At 41.6% G+C, this 19,263-nt stretch overlaps 1 protein-coding gene across 11 annotated transcripts in view; it reads right to left on the reverse strand.

The window, feature by feature from the left end:
* The window catches only part of TSNARE1 (t-SNARE domain containing 1), a 462,499-nt gene that overhangs the window by 240,548 nt on the left and 202,688 nt on the right, over positions 1 to 19,263 (reverse strand). For all 11 annotated transcript variants that reach the window (XM_042036010.1, XM_042036008.1, XM_042036001.1 and 8 more), the window contains 3 exons: positions 15,576 to 15,666; positions 12,159 to 12,233; positions 10,173 to 10,229 (listed from right to left, as the gene is read on the reverse strand). In XM_042036010.1, the coding sequence (XP_041891944.1) occupies positions 10,173 to 10,229; positions 12,159 to 12,233; positions 15,576 to 15,666 (223 nt within the window). The remainder of the gene's footprint in view (positions 1 to 10,172; positions 10,230 to 12,158; positions 12,234 to 15,575; positions 15,667 to 19,263) is intronic.

The raw sequence follows: 19,263 nt of genomic DNA on the forward strand, positions 1-19,263 counted from the left end.
TCCCTCACCCCACTCCCAGCAACTGCTGTGAAAGATGGCTTGTTTTTGTTTTTTTTTTTCCTGTGCCTGACTCTTCAGTGGTGCTTTTAATCATGCTTAAATATAGGGGTCAATGAAGGAGCTCCCACCGTAGGGCCATCAAACTTCCCAGTGCTCAGCTTCTGGAAGAGGTCACTATGTCCTGCTGCACATAAAAGCCACATTCCCAGTCTCTTTCCTTAAATCATCTAACTAGTTACAAACTACTGGGCACAGAAAGGGAGAAAACACCTTCCTTGCTCACCAGAAATCAGTTGTGATTGCAAGAAGATGCTTTGATGTTTTTATTTTTGTTTGCTGTTTTGTTTTTGGGTTTTTTTTAGAGCAATCATCTTTGTTTCTCAGCACATCACTGCTGAGCTCTTCATGTGAATGTAACCCAATACAGAAAGGAGAAGGGGAAGGGGAAAGGAAAATCTTTCTTAAAGCAAGAAATGTAGCAGATCAAGAGATTCAATTGTGTCAGGTGTAATATTGACTTAAGGTTCTAGGAAACATCTCAATAGTTTTATTACATTCAGGACTTTACAGACTCAGTGAAGGTAGAAAATAAAACACTGAAGTGTTTCATTTCATCCAAGTGAGGTGTGCAAACCACAGCTCACAAAAAATCCAGGGCTTGCACGGATTGGAAACAGGATCTTCAGCTTTGCCCCATGGAAAACTGGGTTCATGGAAGTAAACATTTGTGGTTTCATCCAGTCTCTCCACACAGCCACTAAAGATTTCTCCATGGCACGGTCTCTGTGTGCCAAGGAGGACCTTGGGAACCTCTTTTTTGTGAGTTTGGCTTTGGGAAGTTGCATAAAAAGGGGCAGAAGAACAACTTTCATTTCCCATGAGGAAGAGCCTTCCTTGCTCTACCATTCCCAGCTCCCTTCCAGCATCTGGAGAAGACAGTGAGACAAGAGGTGAGATTAAGGTCTTAACTGGTTTAGGGAGCAGGGAAAAAGTCCTTTTGCACCAAACCAAATTAATCCAAGGCTCACTGGAGTGACCTAATGCTCATCCCAGGGTATCACGTGGTAGCACAGCTTTAATTAAAGCACATTAGTGAAGGGGCACTGCAAAGCTTTACTGTGATTTACTGCAGGGGACACAGTAAGATGCAGTCCTGTCACCTCACTGTTGAAGTGACACACTGCCCATTTGAACACCCACAAGAGGAGAAGATCTGTGATGGCTTAGCTGCATCACTTCCCCCAGGATTCATTAAGACTTTACAGGGATGAGCAGGGACAAGGGTGATGCTCAGCAGGTACCAACCACACAACTTTGATTTGCTCCCAAGAGTGGCAGTGATGAACAGCATTCAAGGATCAGTTTTTTCATTCACAGAAATCACAGAATAACTCAAATTAGAGAGCAGCCATGAGGACCATCAAGTCCAACTCCTTTCCATTCTTATCTATGGAAGCATATCCTGGAATTTTCATCAGGGTTTGCCCATGGCGTAGGCTCTGAACCACCACCTGTTTCATATTTGGGACAATTGGGTGAAAAATTCTCTTACACTTAAAGGAATTATTTGCTTCAGAGGCACCTTCTCAAATCAACAAGTTTGTGAGATTGCAGTGGAGAACCTCCATCTGTGTTTAGGTGAACACATTTATTTTATTTATCACACAGACTGTTGCTATCAACTCAAAAATAACTACTTGAAATGTTATCTGCACCACATGCCTTATCCTACAGAACCTGTTGTGTTTTATAATGACACTGCATATAAATTATCTCTCTGATACATGTCCAGCTTTATGAGTTAACTCCAAAGGAATTTCAGGATCCTGGATTATCATTAAAAGTGAGGATGAAACTCTATAATAAACCAGTAAATCAGCAGAAGTTTAACTTGGCAAAAACAACACAAATTTGGGTTACAGTTTTCAGAACTAAGGAACAGCATAAAGAATCAGAATTATAAGTGTGATGCTGTGTTTCCTCGTATTTTCATTAAATCAGAAATAATTGGGACCAATTGAAAGAGCCTGAACAACCTGGTCTAGTGGAAGGTGTTCCTGTTCATGGCAAAAAGTTGGAACATTCAAACTCAAATCATTCCATGATTCTATGATTTCATAGGTGAGATGCAGTACAGGGGAGGTAACAGCACTGCCTTGTACACAGGATTGAAAGAGGTTAAATGTCTTAAAGTTTTATGGTGGAAATAACAATGGTTATTTAGATCCTGAAAACAAATAAGACATGCCCTAGAAAGGTCAATAAATATTATTTTTGTCTTCACCCTGGTGCAGCAAGGGTTAACATATTTCCAAACACATTTCTTAGTGGGAAAATACCATTGCTGTCCCCATTTAATCATGTGATAAATGCAGCCATCAAAGTGGGTTTAGAAGAATACAATTTCCTTCCTTTCAATAATTCATCTCCACAGGGGGGTTTAAATGTATTAAATAACACTGCATTCACTTTGGAGCAAGGTGACACACTCAGTAAGGTTTCACATTTGTTACTCCGGTTGCTGCATGTGATGCTCACCAGGGCAAAAGTCAATTTAGACTCTTGCAGTGCAACTCAGGGAAGGTGAGGTTGAAGGAGGAGAGGTGGATGGGGTTCTATGAGCAGCCCCCTCACTCCAGCAGAAACCACTTCCACTGGGAAGAAACACTCACTATATAATTATGCTTCTGAAAAAAAAAAAAAAAAGAATATACAGGGAGTGAAGCCCATAAAGTGAACAAAATTCAAGCTTTTAATTCATTTTTTAAATAATTATAGTACTGCCATTGTGGCCACACACGTCCTGCAGACCCAGCCTACATTTTGTCAGCTCTGGGATCTTGGCCTGTGTTTGCTCTCCTCTTCAACTGCTGTCACACAGATCTGGCAGTGCTGCCAGAGGTGACCCTCACTGCCCAGAAAAGCTGCATGCAAGGACAAAGCTCTCTGAGCAAGGTGAGTGTCCATCCAGCTGCCACTGTATTTATAGTTATATTTCATTTTATTTTTTATTTGTATTTATTTATATTGATGTAGGTGTAGATATCTACAGATATATGCATATATTTATAGATAAAAATCTGTGCCAGCAGTGCTGACTGGAACCATGAACTGCCCACATTCACTGGGTAAAAAGAAACACTCAGGAAGAAAGAAAATTCAGAATTCCTTAAGACCACATCTGGATTTCATATGATAGGGGAGAAATGTTTTTCTCATCTATATGGGTGCAGCGACCCCCTCCATGAATGAACCTGATGCGGCAGGAAGATGTGCATTTTCAGTATCCTTTAAATTTAGGGGCTGACAGTACCTAAGGGGGTAGAAAGGCTGGAGAGAGATTTTTTGCAAGGGCATGGAGTGATAGGACAAGGGGGAATGGCTTTAAGCTGAAGGAGAGTATATTTAGATTGGATATTTGGAAGAAATCCCTCCCCATGAGGGTGGTGAGGCCCTGGCACAGGTTGCCCAGAGAAGCTGTGAATGCTGCATCCCTGCAAGTGTTCCAGGCTGGGTTGGATGGGCCTTGGAGCAACCTGGTCTAGTGGAAGGTGTCCCTACCCATGGCAGGGGGTTTTAACAGGACGATTTTAAATGTTTCTTCCAACCTAAACCATTCTGTGATTCCACGAGACAGAAGCACAGCAACCACCCCGGCAGCCACCACAAGCAGTGGGGAAAAATATTTGCAGAGCTGTCTCTGGGCTACAGAAGAACAATAATGTGGGCATCAGCTGAATGATCTGTCCCAGCCTCTGGGCACAATATAGATTTTTCCCTGTCAAAGTGCTCTCTCCCATTAGCAAGGCTGGTTCATGGCCGTGTTTCATCCTGTGGCCTCAAACGCCTCTGCGCAACCCTGGTGTCACCATTCCCTGGGCACAGCCCTCCCAGCGGGGTCTGTGCCAGTGTGGGGTGAGAGGAAAGTGTCTCCCAGGATTTGGGAGCATAAAAGCAAGGGGTTGAAGAGCTGGGGACGAGGCTGGCACATTCCAGACAAAACAACCAGCAGTGACTCAGAGCTGGGGTAGAGGAGCCATCGAGCTGCTCTGGAGGAGGCTTCGTACAAAAGAAACCCTTTCCTCGCCTTCATCCTCTGCCCACACAGAAACCTCTGTCCTTTCTCACTCAAACAAAAGGGAAAAAAAAAGAAAAAATAAAGAAAACTACACAAGGGAACAAACAAACTGAAAAAACCCTTAACTGACCAAAACCCAGATAGTGAAAACTCAGTTCTTTGCCTGGGTGCTGATAGAGGCAGCTGGAGTTTCACCAGCAGACACAGGCAAAGGGGGCTGATCCCTTGACAAGCACTCGATAGAGGATTGCCAAGGAAAATCCACAATGCTCAAGTTGTTTGGGGATTTAGGAAAAGGCCAGTTCCCCCCAAACCTGATGATACACATTCCTTTTTTATATAGGTTTGGGTTTTTTTTATTTTTCTTCTCTTGTAGGATAAGGAGATTGGAAGCTCATACCTCCAGCTTTTGAAAATTCCTTCAATTAAAGATATAATAGCATTTGGGGTGTTTCTTACATGTTTTTACTGAAGCCCAGAGCACTCCTGGTGTCCCATAAAACCTGCCCCCAGCAGCACCAGGAATCTGGGTGTTTTCCCAAGGGCTCTGGTGCAGGATTCTTCATTTTAAGTTTTACAGTTGAAAAATTCTGCATTCCTCTGACAAAAGGGGAGTTTAATGGTTACTTAGAGAACTTCTGTGCCTTTAAAGCCCACTGGAATTTTTTTTTCAAGATCGTGGGCATGCTGAGAAGAAAAGACCTTCCCCTCCCAGGCACACTGGAAGCAGAGCAAGAAGAGTACTTTGGGACATTCGGAATAGATTCCACCTCCATTGAAAATACAGGGAACAAATTAAAAGATTAGGTGTGAATCTATTTCCATCCACTTATTAAATCCCTCTATGAGAATGTATTTCTCTACCCCCAAAGATGCAGGAAAAGAAAATATTTAAATTTTCTTAAGAAAATTGCTTTAATGACTGCCTTAAAAAAACCCAAACTCTTTAAAACCAAACAAAAGCCCACACTTGAGTAAAGTCAAGAAAAAATAACTGTGTGATTTAAATGCTCCATATTGACAACCCTAGGAACAGGGGAGTGGGTTGATTACAATATGGCTTTTAATGGATGCACAGTCGTTTAAAACAAAGTTGACATTATTGAAATAGCACTTTCTACAGAAGTAGCTGCATCCCAAATGACCTTGAAAAGACATAGCAATTACTACCACATATGCAAGATAAATTATCACCAAAGCTAGGGCTTGATTGTTGAGATACTGCAGCCAGACTGGAACATTAGGAACTGGGATGAGTTCTGAGATAAGATGGTGGAGTCAATAAGACAAATGTGTAAATAAAAAGCTCCATTTGCCGAGGCAAAAGCTGTATTTTGATTGTGAGAAATTAAATGTTGCATTTCAGGAAAATACACACCACGTCCTCTCACAAGTGTAGAAGCTGATTTCAAACACGATGAGCATGAGGAGCACCCACTGCATTAAAAACTCATCATTAATTATTGTCCAAAATAAGCTGTTGGTGTTGGCTTAGCCTGTGAGGTCCTCAGGATGGCACAAGGGAGTAGCTGTGCTTATACAACACCTGCCATGACAAGGGCCTGCTAAAAATAGAAGCCCAAATAACCAAAGTCATTACACACACACACATCCATATATGCAGTTTATGCAGACATTATTGCCAAAAAAAGTTATTCTCCCATAAAGCCAAGGATTGGATTGTGCTGCCCCCGAAATGAGAATTCTACTCTAATCATATAAAAAGAACAACTTCATAAACACAGGAAGAAAGGGAGAAATGATGCTTCCTGTGGGAAGGAAGTCCATTTAAAGCAAGAATAAACTAATGCAGTCAGGAGGAAAAAAAAAAAAAAAAGCTTGTATATGCAAATAGATGTTTATTACCCATCTTTGTGCTCCTAAGAAACATAATTTACTGACCTTTGAGAGACAGGTCAAGTAGGCCCATAGAATATGAAACAAAGGCATCTTTCTGGCAACTGCCATATTCCAGAGCAGTAGTTATCCTTTCCTCTCCCCATGAGCAGCAGGAAATGAAGAGGGATGCCATTACACCATGACAATTACTGTAATTTTAATTTCTAAATATTGCTAGGAAAGTTTCCTCCAAAAAAACCCACAAAAGTCTGTTCAGATTTTTGGTGTGGTTTTAGATAAAAACTCATTCCTCAGCTAAAACAGAGCTGTGCTTCCCCTTCTCCCACTCCATTGGGGGAACCACCCACAAAGTCTGCATGGTGAGAAAAACCCACTTTTCTCCCCATTAGTGGAGAAGAGAGAACTTCAGAGAATCACAGAACGGTTTGGGTGGGAAGGAACCTTAAAGATCATTTTGTTCCAACCCCCTGCCACAGGCAGGGCCACCTTCCATTAGACCAGGTTGCTCCAAGCCCCATGACTTGAACTTACTCAACCATGGGCACAACAAGAGATTCTTTCTGTCAGAAGCAGATGAAGTTGGATGCACTACAACCATAAAGAACTAAAAAGAAGGATTCTTTTCATCTCCTGTGCTCAGAGACATTATTGGCTCTGTTGTGGATTTTCCACAGTCTACCATTAATTATTTTAATATAATGGATAATCTATCCTGTGCTATTAGAACACCAATGCCACACAAGAGGACACATCTGCTTGGCTGTCCAGCCTCTCCTGCCACTGACCACGCTGTCCCAGGCTCCAGGGGACACCTGAAACACTCCTACACTGGACTCTGCCTGGGAGAAGGAATTTACACCTTGGTGCATCTGTTCATGGGGAGAAGTGGGATTTGAAGCCCATCCCAAAAATATTCAGGAGCAGATATCCCCAAATCGTGTCTCTGCTGTAGGCTGTGCCATCAATTCCCATAAACTGGAAACTACCTTCCAAAATTCCCCTTAAAGAGCCTTTTGAGGTCTTATTTTGGCTAGTAGGTGAATATTTAAAATTACTTTCACAGATTCAAGGGAAAGCATTTGGTTGGGGTTTTTTAATTGTTGCCACAAGGCACGTTCAACAATGATCATTTAGTGTAGTAAAAAGTTGTTTCTTTCAATATATGCACCTATAGAACTCCATCGATTTGTCTATACACAAATACATTCCTACAAACACATATTTGATTAAGAATTTATATAACTTCAGGCTTCAAGGAATTTTGGATCAATGCCTTTATTTTGCCTTTATAAACAAATAAACTCAATTAAAGAGTACTTACAACAAACCACAATGGGCAGGAAACTAATTTTCCCAAGGCTTCCCATGGCAATTTTTACCTGTTACATGGGTCTAGGGAATCAATTACTCCCTAAAGGGAAATTATTAGGGCTTGTGTTACCCAACATCTCACCTTTCCCACTCACCATTGGAGAGAACTACAGGGACAGGCATCCAGAAAAACGAGCATTCTTCGAACCTCTTACAACTTGCTGTAATAAATTTAAGTATAAATAAAAGAGAACAAAGCCCTACAGGCAAGCAGTGTTTGAATCAGGGCTGGATCTGCACCAAGTCACTGTGCAGCTTCACAAGGCCCATAAATCAGGTCTCCTGAACATATGTAGTATTTTGCATTACTGTATAGGGCGTTAACTTTAATGCCTTAATACATTCACATGGTGGTCAGGTTACAGTTCCTGTGGGAACCATAAATTTGCATGTCCTGGCCAATCTGCTACTGGAAAAATAATAATAATAAGTTAAAACTAATCATACCACCACATTGCCTTCAACAGGTTTTATACCTTTAATTTTTCTCTTTTCTGTACTTGAGGGACGAAGAAGAGGAGACGTGTGAAGCTGCAAACGTACAGGGAAGCTGAAGCAGATGTGGATTAATTTTCATCCTTTTCTTGCATGAGGGCTCATGTGTCCACAGCCCAAGCAAGTGTCACTGCATGAAAAAGGTTTGCTCTTGGGTGTGAGCAAGCCTCTTTCTGAGTCAGAACCATCTCACCAAGGACAAGCTACAACCTCCTTTTTTGTAATCCACCGAAAACACTTCACTTCACCTGCAAGTGACAGCTACAAGGAGAAACAGCCTGAGCTGATCCAGTTTAACCCAATTTCTGCTGATTCAGCCTGACTCACACCAAACAGATCCTGCTGCAGTCTCCCAGTGGTTGGATTCCTACCTGGTTTAAGGCAAAGGGCTTTGTCTCTGTCCCATTCTTCCTCCAGCCTCCTTTTGCTTCCAACCCCACTATTACTTGCTTCAAGATTTGAGTATTTTTGTCTGACATCCTATTTTTTTTCCCATATTAAAACTCTGTTTATTTCCAGAGAAAGTTGGTTTTGGAGTCATCAGCCATTTTCAACATACCAAAAAAATCTGGTTTCATCCAGGCTCGCTCCCAGTGCCAACAATTCGCAGTAATGAGCACTCTTCATTCTATTTGCACTGGTTAATGGCCAGCAGAGTCCCACATCCTAAGGAACAGCCATGACCATGCCACCACGTGGTGGCCCAGGCATGAACAGAGCTGTTCCCTCCTCTGCAATCCACTCCACCAACAGCAGTCAAACAAAAGTGGTTAAAGGCCCAAGAAGTGATGCAATACAGATGGTGTGAAAACAAATCACAGTAAATTTGCACAAAATGACCCAAGAAATATTTGATGTATGTTGGATTTGACCACAGTTAAAGGATATATTATTTATGCCCCTGTTCAACACAGATCACCAGCTGGGGGACAAAAACAGTTAGTTTTTATAAACACAGAGCTGAAAAGTAACATCTGTGCACAATCTCTCCAAAGGTGGTGGTGGGAACCCTCACTCTGGATAAAGGAATTCATCAGCCCTTTGGTACCTTATCTTCATTTCAGTGACACCTAAACCACCTAAGCAACAAAGTCTAAGGCAGAATTGTAATTGCTTGAAACTCAGTTAATAGTAAAGCTTTGGTTTATTTATCTGCACTAATGGTGGGCTCTTCAGTGGCACTGTTCCACCCTTCTTCACAGAAAAAAATGAATTTATAAGGTACAACTATTTCTTATATACATTAAGGAGGTTGTATAAAATCAGGTGGCACAACAAGGTAGGGACAGAAAAGTCATTAGGAAAGGAGAAAACTTGCTGACTGCCCCTTAAATGAAAAAAGTATCAAAAATATCAGAAATGATCACTGAAATCAGGCATAGAGTTCTGGGTCTTGGTGGCACAGTATCAGTTGCAAATGCCTACATGTTTCTTATGTAGGATTTAAGAGACCAACCTAATCTCTATTGGACCCATACTGCAGCCAAAGGATCTCTTGGCATCAAACCTTTCTTGGAAATCTTTGGAGATTTTTTTAAACACACACACACACACCCCCCTACAGATATTAAATCTATAGCATTTTGCATTAATATTTGTGAAAGAATACACACATATGCATATATACACATATACATCTACACAAAAATATCTTTATATTCTTCATAATTTGCATATGTTCACTGGCACACCTGCATCTAATTATATTTTATATATACATTCACAATACATGCACATATGAAACTTAATATATGCATCATATATGGAGTAATCAGAGTAGGTATGAATAGGCATCCACAAATCAGAATAAATATATATACTCTGATTACATATAGCATTTATTCACTGAAAAAGTTCCTAATATGAGCTAAAAGAGAATAAAAAGGCTCAATTTGCATATGTATATAATAGTTAAGCACAGTGCAATGTAGCCAAAGAAAGAAGAATACATAATCCCTCCTAAAACTGGGGAAAGGTTTGATAAAAACTCCTCTCAATTCCTTCCATGAAGTTGTCCTTGGAATGTGATTTCACTGCGCCTACAAGCCCAATTTCCAGGAAAAGGGAGTGTAGGACTGCTTTTTGATATATTTAATAGCAGACAAAACTCCCATGAAGAGTGGAAAAACAGCCCCATGAGGACAGAAAAGCAGAGAATAATTAAACAGGTCTTATGTAAGTCTTTTTTTCCCCAAGTCCTGTTATCATCCACCTCCAAAGACGTCACACATCTCTATTGGAAAAACTCCTCACTGGCTTCAGTGTAGGCAGTGGAGGAGCTCCAAGCTCTTCAGCATCATTACTGGGGTTAGAAAACAGCTTTATTTTAGCACTGTACTTACTGCCACACAGACTCATGTGAACCTACCTGCTTGGTGCTTCTCTGCCCAGTAGGGAGCAAAGCTTTGGATTTCTCTGCTATTTTCTGTTAAAAGGAAAAGAAAAAAAAATTAGAGGGAAAATGGCTGAGAAAACAGCATCCAAATATTTAGGGAAGGAGTCATATGAAGCTATTTTCTTCTGCTTTCTAAAGAAAAGTACATAGAGAAAGCTCTTACTCTTTAGAAAAAACAAGGGAGTATAAAAGCATTGAAAAGTTCAGTCTTGCAGGCACTAAAAGTCTTCAAAGCTTCCAGAATGACAAGGTTATCAAAACTGAAACAGGCGTTTAAGGAATGACAGCTAGGACGTGGATAAGTAGCAATTTATCACTCAGATTGGTTTCCTGACGCAGCCGGGCATTCACAAACTGCAGTGGTTAATTTTGGCACTTCTGAATTGATGACAATTTTTAAAATAAAAGAAATCCAACCTAGATATACAGTTCAGATGGACTGTACTCAGGAACATTAGAGAACAAAAAGCATAAAAAAGATGTGTGTGTATGGGGGGGAGCTCTACCCGAATCATTCCAACTTTCATTTAACACATGAAATAATTTCATATAAAGACCCTACACTTAGTTTCTTGAATAGGACAGGTAAATAATTTAAAATATGAGGCGGCACTAGAGATGATGCAATTCTATTACACAACAGACATGCTGTTGAACTGCAATCTTATGTACATCCATCTATTTATTTATTTAATTTTTAAGGCACAGGCAGCAAGTGCTGGGAAATCAATCAGTCCAGAGTGTTTCTAATAGAGACACATTATTAAGTGCATGTTGCCAGCCAAATTTCATTACACCTCTATAATTACAATATATCCTTCCCATTGTTGTAGGCATGCGTCAGACTCATTAGTTTGTCCAGGTTGTATTTCGATTAATCCAGATAGATCTCCTAACTTGCACTGCCGGGGAGGGAAACAGTTTGGGGATGCTAAATTTAAGTCATTACTACAGTGTTTAAAAGCAAAGCAAATCTGCTCTCCAGCAGAGCCTCCCCAGGGTAAAGCGGGTGAGCAAGAAGCAAATGAAGGAACTGGAGTTGTTCAGGATTTGTTTGTTTTATTAAACAGCTTGATCTTGGTGACACATCCATTCCACAAAATGTGCCTGGAAACTTTCTGGCACAGCTAAACAGCAGAGCAGAATTATCATTTGAATTATCAGTGCTGCCTGCCCATTTTCCGCAAGCAGAAAAGGAGAACTGTTACAATCCTTCTCCTTTTCCCGTGAGAGCGAAGACGCACCCAAATAATGTCATGGCTAAGCCAGGGGAAATACAGACCCCCTCAGCTTGGCACTGGGGAGGCCACACCTCAGATCCTGGGGTCAGTTTTGGGCCCCTCATGCCAAGAAGGACATTTAGGGGCTGGAGCATGTCGAGAGGAGAGAAAGGAGCTGGGGAAGGCTCTGGAGCACAAGGCTGGTGAGGAGAGGCTGAGGGGCTTGGGGGGGCTCAGCCTGGAGAAAAGGAGGCTCTGCAGAGACCTCACTCATTACAAACTCTCTGACAGGATGATGTAGCCAGGGGAGGGTCAATGTCTTCTCCCAGGGAACAAGTGAGAGGACAAGAGGAAATGGCCTCAAGCAGCCCCAGGGGAGGTTTAGATTGGATATCAGGAAACATTTCTGCAGAGAAAAGCTTGTCAAGCATTGGAACAGGCTGCCCAGGGAAGTGGTGGAGACACCATCCCTGCAAGTGTTCAGTCAATGTGTGGATATGGCCCTTAAGGACACGGTTCAGGTGGTGCTGGGTTGATGGTTGGATTTGATGATCTTAAAAGTCTTTTCCAACCTCAATTCTATGATCCTATGATTGCTTGACTAACAAAGAAAGAGAAGAGGGAGGAAAGTATACATTAGCAGCCCTGTGGAGATGCTCCAGGCTCCTAGGAATTGCACTCACACTTAACACATTCCCAAATCCACAGACTGGAGAGTGGAAGCAAGAGAGACACTCACTTTCTGCACAGCTCCGTATCTCTGGATGGCATCTGACAGCTGGTTCTTCAGCCTGTCCAGCTGAAGCCGTTCTTGCTGTTTTAGGACAAAAGAAGGCTGGTTATCAGGTCTGTTAGAGATAAATCCAGTAGTAGGCTCTGCCTGTGATTATGAGAAATTGTCCTGGTGGGAGACACCAAATAAAAAAGGTGGGCACAAATGGTATCCTAAAAAAATCAGTCACACTGGGGCTGCCAGGATGCAACAGGATTTTATTTTAGGAAATAAAATAAAAATTTAGGAAATAAAAATAAAATTTTCTTTGCCTGAAAGACCAAAGCAACCAAAAAAATGCCACTTTGGATATTCAAGATAGCATTGGACAAAATAACTGAAGGGATCCTCCTATAAGAAGTTCTTTATTCAGATAACTCCTGATAGAATTGATCACCTCATTTGGGAGATTTACTGGACTTGAGAGGTCCATCAGCCGTAACATTCCCTCTGCTTAATCTGACTGTCAGAAACCAGCTTCATGTTTTCCAACACAAATGCCACTGCCTTTCTGTCTGGATCTTGCTCCAGCAAGGTTTCAATCTACGTTTTTAAAAAAAATGCCCTTGGAAGGAAGAACACAGTCAACCTGATGTAACTCTCCAACATGCTTCGAAACCTCTGCTCTCAGAGGGAATGACCAAACCCAAACAGCTCTCCTGGAACTTTCCTACACCCTGGATTTTGGATTTCACATGTGCAGGAGCTCATGCATCCAGATTTTACAGAGGGAAATGCTGCAAGGAAGTGGGATGTTACCTTAAAAAACAAGTGGCAAATGAAACCCGATCTACACTAATGCTACTGAGCAAAAATGCTCATTTTACAGCCATTTCAGCTGCTTCAGAAAACTGCTTAAGATTACAAAAGTAGATTTCATAAAGGATGGGACAAACATCTTTAATTTTAATGGCAGTATTTTCACACACAGAAGAATACCCCAGTCTTACAGTTCTTCATCTCAAGATTTAAAACCATTTTTAGAGCAGGGCAAGTATAATTATTCCCATTCTATAGACAAAGGTCCATAAACCTTACGTTTGTTCCACATAAAAAATAAGATGACTGTCACCCTGGAGAGCTGATCTTCTGCTCCAGCACTCAGCCTACCAAAAAATGGAATTGCGGATCTACCTCTCCATTTACATCCTTTGAGGTTAGTTTGGAGTGAAGCCCTAAAAGAGCCATTTTACATCAGTCTCCTGCCTTGTGGCACAATGATCCACTTAGAGCAGCATCTTTGCTCCTGCAACACTATCAATTTGCTCAGTTGGGCACCCTGACTCCAACAGCTCCAGCAGCACTTGGAGATTTATGGGAAGTCAGAGAAAGTCCCATATTGCATCTCATTGGCAGCACATTGCTGGTGGAAAATAAGGAAGAAAAGGGAAAAAAAGCTTTTTTTTTTGGTCCGTGTGTGCATGCAAAGCAATCCACAGAAAAACGGATTGGTAAGGGCTAACTATAAAGCTCTGTAGGGCTTTTCATGCTGTGAGTAATTTTATGGGAGGAGAGTTTGCAGTGCTACCCAGATTCCCAAGAGGGACTTACTGACCAGCAGCCAATATCCACCAGAACAATTTATTCTATATAAGAGATGGGGGCTACAGGCTTTGTATCAAAACTTGTAGTTTAATTACTTAAACTCCATACTGTTAGAAAAGAAGAGTTAAAAAACATAAAATATGCTAAATTAACTGACGAGTGAGCAGAAAAAAGTTATTATGAAATATAATAGAGAGCAGCAAGTTCATTCGTCATATTGCTGAAATTTTTTGTGTGTCTATTTCCTTCAGCTCTTAAATATTTTCCCTTCAGCTTTGCATTTTTCTCCCCATGACAGTAAAACCTCTTCTCCTGAGAGTCCCCATCATCTTCAGGAGCAAATAATGACATTCTTGTGTGACACTGCAATTGGGTTTAATGTGATCTTGCCTGATTCTGCTTTGGACCCAATTTATGTCACAAAATAGAGCCTGGAGACCAGCACAAAAAAGCCCAGATTCCCATATCTCCGAGGCAGCATCTTCAGTTTCATCCAGCTCATCCAGATATAATTATTCAAGAAAATGAAAAAAACCCAGTCCTTGCCATCCATCACTAATCAAAGCAACATGTTAAAAATTATGCTGGTATTAAGTTTGATGTCTACACGTGGAAACAGTCATTCCAGGCTTATCTCCCCATCCTCTGGAGTAGACCATCACCCATTCATTTTTTTTTTTTTTAGGTGGGCTGAATTGCATATGGTCCTTCACAGGTTACCAAGGTAGCCTGGGGTGATTCAACTTTTAAATCCAACTGCCTGTTGTCAAGTGCCATAAATCCAGGCTGTAAAAACCACTTGGCCAGAGATGAGTAGTGTGTTTAGAGCAGTCTTATTTCTAGGTGGAAGGGCAGTGAGAACAGAGTTGAAGTAATGCAGGACTTTGGAAAATGGCAGGAAGTGAGTGAGAATAAAACATGAATTCAGGAAAGTTCCTGACTGAGAAACCATATGGATACTGGCAGCAAGAATGTAACAGAAATTTTCATTTCAGGTGGTGAATCACCTGTTACGTGGGTGAAACTTCTCCTCAACTCTCACACCAGCTGGAATCTGGTCCCCACAGTTTGCTTGTGTTCTTTCCCATGATGCACATCATGGGACAAAGTCAGCAGGAACATCTGGGGTATAAAACCAGTGTAGGAAAATCAAAGACCTTCTGTTTGTCCAGTCTTTGCACTGGGGATAAAGGGATGGAGGTTCATTCATACCCTGTGACACTGCTGCTCATATGAGTTGAACCTACAGATGACAGCCCAGTCTGCCCATGAAACAGATGGGATTTTCTGGAGTAAACTGGAATTAAGAGTGGGGTAAATTCTAATTAAAAATCCTGCTCTGATCTGGCCACAGCCTGTATTTACCCATCCCCAAAGCTGCCTTTGCACTAGCACACAGCACCAAATCAGTGTCATATCCAGATATATTCCATGGCTTTGGCCGTTCCAGACACTTAACACACTCCCAAACACACCTGCACTCCGTGCACCCACAACTGAGCCTTGGAATGCCAAACTCATGTGAAGCCAGATGATTTCTGCAATATTGTCACCCAAACTGAGACCCTGAGATGGATGTGAACTGGCCAAAGGCTTTGCTGCTGAGTTCTTGATTTCCAATTCCACTTGATCCAGTTTTGGGAGGAGAACTGGTGTCTGCAGCTGTTTTCCTCTGGGTCATTTATAAGTGAAAACTACACTTGTGTAACAGGAAAGGAAGTTATAGCAAGACACAGAGCTTAACAGCTTTAAAGCACCCACTGCCACTTCTTATTTTCATTATTCCTCCTTCCATAAGACCCATCATTCTCCCCCAACAGCATCTTGACTGACACATACCCTGGATGAGCCTCTGACAATCTCAGACAGCTGCTTGATGGCTTTGGTGCTAGTCATGATGGTTTTATTAGTCTCCTGCTGGGTGGCATGCCTGCAGAAGAGAAGAGATGATGGGAATTGCAATTGAAATTAATTGCATAATGAGACATTTGGAGAAATTTATCAAGCTGCGGAGCAATCGAGACAACACAACAACAGCAGCACACGGAGGCACAGCAGGGCTACAGGAGTCCTGGGTCTTGACCAGCAATGGAAGCCAGAAGGAAATACTGGGAAGGAGGTGCCCAAAATATTCTTCCTGTTGTCAGCACAAAGACAATGCCTGTGGACCATTCAAAGGGAAGTGATAAGGTGGAAACAGGGGGTGGACAGGGAAAAAGGCCATCACAGATGGTTGGCATTGCAAATTTTCAAAGAAGGGTTGTACAGCAAAAGGAGATGGGACTGGGGAGTGGCCTGACAGCTTGCCCAGGAAAATATTGTACTCAGGAGAGAAATCTGAAATTGAGCAGGACAAATTTACTTACCCTGGTCATCTACCCCTTAATGACACAGTATCTCCAGGAAAGCACTGGGGATGTGAAGGTGCAGAGCTGCTTTACCAGCACCAAAACAGGCAGGAACAGAGCCAAACCCCTCCAGTCATGGGTGTCCCTCCCCTTTACCCCCAAATTCCAGTACCATTATTCCTTGTAAGCACTGGTTGCTGGCCTTGCTCTTTGGGACCACACAAACGAAGGGGAAGAGACATAAATACCTTCCCAAAGGTATTTATTAGCTCAGTCCACTAGTTCTCAAGATTTGTAAGGTCAACAGAGCACTCTCAGCCTCTAAGCTTCTCCAGAGAGCACTTTATATCCTTTTAGCCAAAAAAGAGTGGTTTTCCAAGAGTTTTCATTCAAAAACTCAAGAAATACTTGGAAAAGACCTGGAGAAAATGATGGTTTTTCTCCTTTAGAGGACATACATGAGCCAAAGTTTTACTGAAAAAAAAAAGACTCATTTGTCAGTGGTTTTTTTGCTGTTTTTTTTTTAGAGTGGTGAGATATGGAATGAATGGAAGTTCTTTGACCTAAAAAATGTCAAGATGTCTATTTATGGTCCCTTAGTCCTGAAGATCCAGAAGTCCTGGCTTGTCCTGACTCTTCAGCTCCTTCCTGCTTCTCTGTCAATTCTGATGGAGAGCAGCTCTTTTGAGACTTAAGTCAACTCTTCCAGCACCTCTTTTGAGGAGCAAAGCCAGTCCCCAAACAGCTTTTACCAAACACAACCTTAACTACAAATAAATTGAAACCTCTCTTGTTGAGGTCATAATCCAAAGGTTGGCAGTTTTTTTCCCACTTCAATGTTTTTGTGCAAACAGCTCAGTTGGGAAAGCTGTCCAGGATCATGGAATCATGGGATGGCCTGGGTTGGAAGGGACCTAAAGATCATCTTGTTCCAACCCTCCTGCCACAGGCAGGGACACCTTCCAGTGGACCAGGTTGTTCCAAGCCCCATCCAACCTGGCCTTGGACACTTCCAGGGATGGGGCAGCCACAGCTTCTCTGGGCAACCTGTGCCAGGGCCCCACCACCCTGCCAGTAAATAAAAGTACACTTGATTCCATACAAGGTACCAACAAGTGAAAGCTTAGTGTACCATGAAGACAACACCTCTTAGATGCAGAACAGGAATTCAGATGTGTGTCAAGGGTTGAACACTCACACAGAAGGCATGGATTCCTTTGGCATCATGCAAGAAGGAGAAATAATCCCATATGAAGACAAAATTGGATCCAATAATGAGTTATTACCTCTGTTTATTTAAATTAAGATACAATTTCTGTGTTCATTCATCAAAATGCACTTCACTTACTGATGATCCTAGGACTCACTGCACCAGCTGAGCAATTACATCACTTTTAATTTGAGATGGAAAAGATCCTATCTACCACAGACAGGTATTCCACACTGCCATTGCAAGAGAGGGAGCTGGGAATTGAACCCTGTCACATTGCTAACGCTGAGGAGCACACACTCAGCCTGATCCCCAGCCTCTTAATCAAGTAAATCTTGCCACCAAATGCATGAATTCTATAAGGAGCAGATTCAAAACTCAGATTTCCATACCTAATTCCTCTTACTGGAAAGCAAAATGCTGAAGTTGACATCCATTTTGCAGACCTCATTAAATTATCTGCCCACAGAACAACTCAGGGATTTACACACCAGTAAATCCCCATCCCCAAAGTAAAATGGCTTGTTAGGCTCTTGCATCTGATCCTTCCCAATCTCTAAAGTTAAATAAAGTCTTCTTCATTTGCATTGTAATGTAAATTTTATGTTAGATATCTTATGTAATAAATTCGTGCTGGGCACGAAATTTACTCTGCTGCAAAATAACTGGGAGCAGGAGTACAAAAAAATAAAAGTTCTGCCTTACACCTCTTAATTCAAAATGCACTTTAACCAACATTCTGGTGCTTGATTTTTACACTTCTCACTATGTTGTCAGTACAATTAACTTCTTATTCTTCAGCGCTCAGGAATCAGACAATGATTATATTTAATTTACATTAAATGCTATTAAGATCTTAATTTAAAAAAAAAAGCCCTCTCGAAACTCTGCTTCCTGCAGCATTTTATTTTAATTTGTAATGGTAACAAGATATGTGGTTGTTTTTGTTGTTGTTTTTATTATTAACAGTAGTAGCATTATTAGAATTATCATCTGTCTTTATATTCTGCTCCCCATGGAAGTGTGGAAGTTAATTAAAGGGGTGTCTCTGATGAATAAAATTTCCTTTTCAAAAGAGTCCTCCACACAACAGTAAGTTACTACTCCATCTGTGGAGCTACCAAGTACCCAAAATACAAATGTAGTAAAAGATTTCCCTCTCTACAGCTCTACTCTGAAAACAAGTCCTGGAAGGGTAAAAACCAGAGAAGGCATCTCTTAGGAGGAGTAACATCTCTTGCTGAGCATTTCTGCGTGCACAGACACTGCAAAGACAATGCACTAAATAATCCAGGAGATGCCAAACTGCTGCCTAAGAGTTCCCCATGGCTGCTGTTTCCTTTGCTGGAGGAGCACGGTCCAGCGCTCTGTAATCCCCAGCTGCTCACGGTTTGTTCTTTGAACGATCATCTCTCTGATTTATTTACCCAGTTTTAAAAGGAGCACTGCAAACAGGCAGATGCAGCAGCGGCTGCTCCCCTTCTCCGCAGGGACACCGGGAAGGAGCTGAACTTCTGCCACTGCTGCTTCTTTGAGACACTCGATGAATGACCAAGTCAATGGAAAAATAATCAGACCCCAAACGCAACAGCAAACACCCACAAGGGAAGGAGTTCTCTCTGCCTCACCGTGCCTGCTGATACTTACAATAATCCCAAAGAGCTTTGTTTTCCAGCTCCAGCAGGAAACGGCATTTTCACTTATAAAACAAGATGTAGCTTATTTTATTTTCATCTGATCCCTAATGGAAGAGCAATAATGAATTCTTTGGGTACAGATCAAAGATACCTTTGTTGTAGTGGTTTGAACATCATTAGATTTAGAATCCTCTTTTCCACAGGGCAACTGCACAACAGTGGAGTAGTTTTTTGCACTTAAGAGTGGTCAAGTAGGATTGGCAAGAGTTAAGCCAGAGAGCTCAGCATAACTCAAAACTTGTCTTTTTCACAGCTGCTCTAATATTTACTGC

Source organism: Corvus kubaryi, unplaced genomic scaffold, assembly GCF_017639235.1.
Source record: "Corvus kubaryi isolate FWS band 111438036 unplaced genomic scaffold, C.kubaryi_AGA036_p1.0 37385, whole genome shotgun sequence".
NCBI classification, from domain to species: Eukaryota; Metazoa; Chordata; class Aves; order Passeriformes; family Corvidae; genus Corvus; species Corvus kubaryi.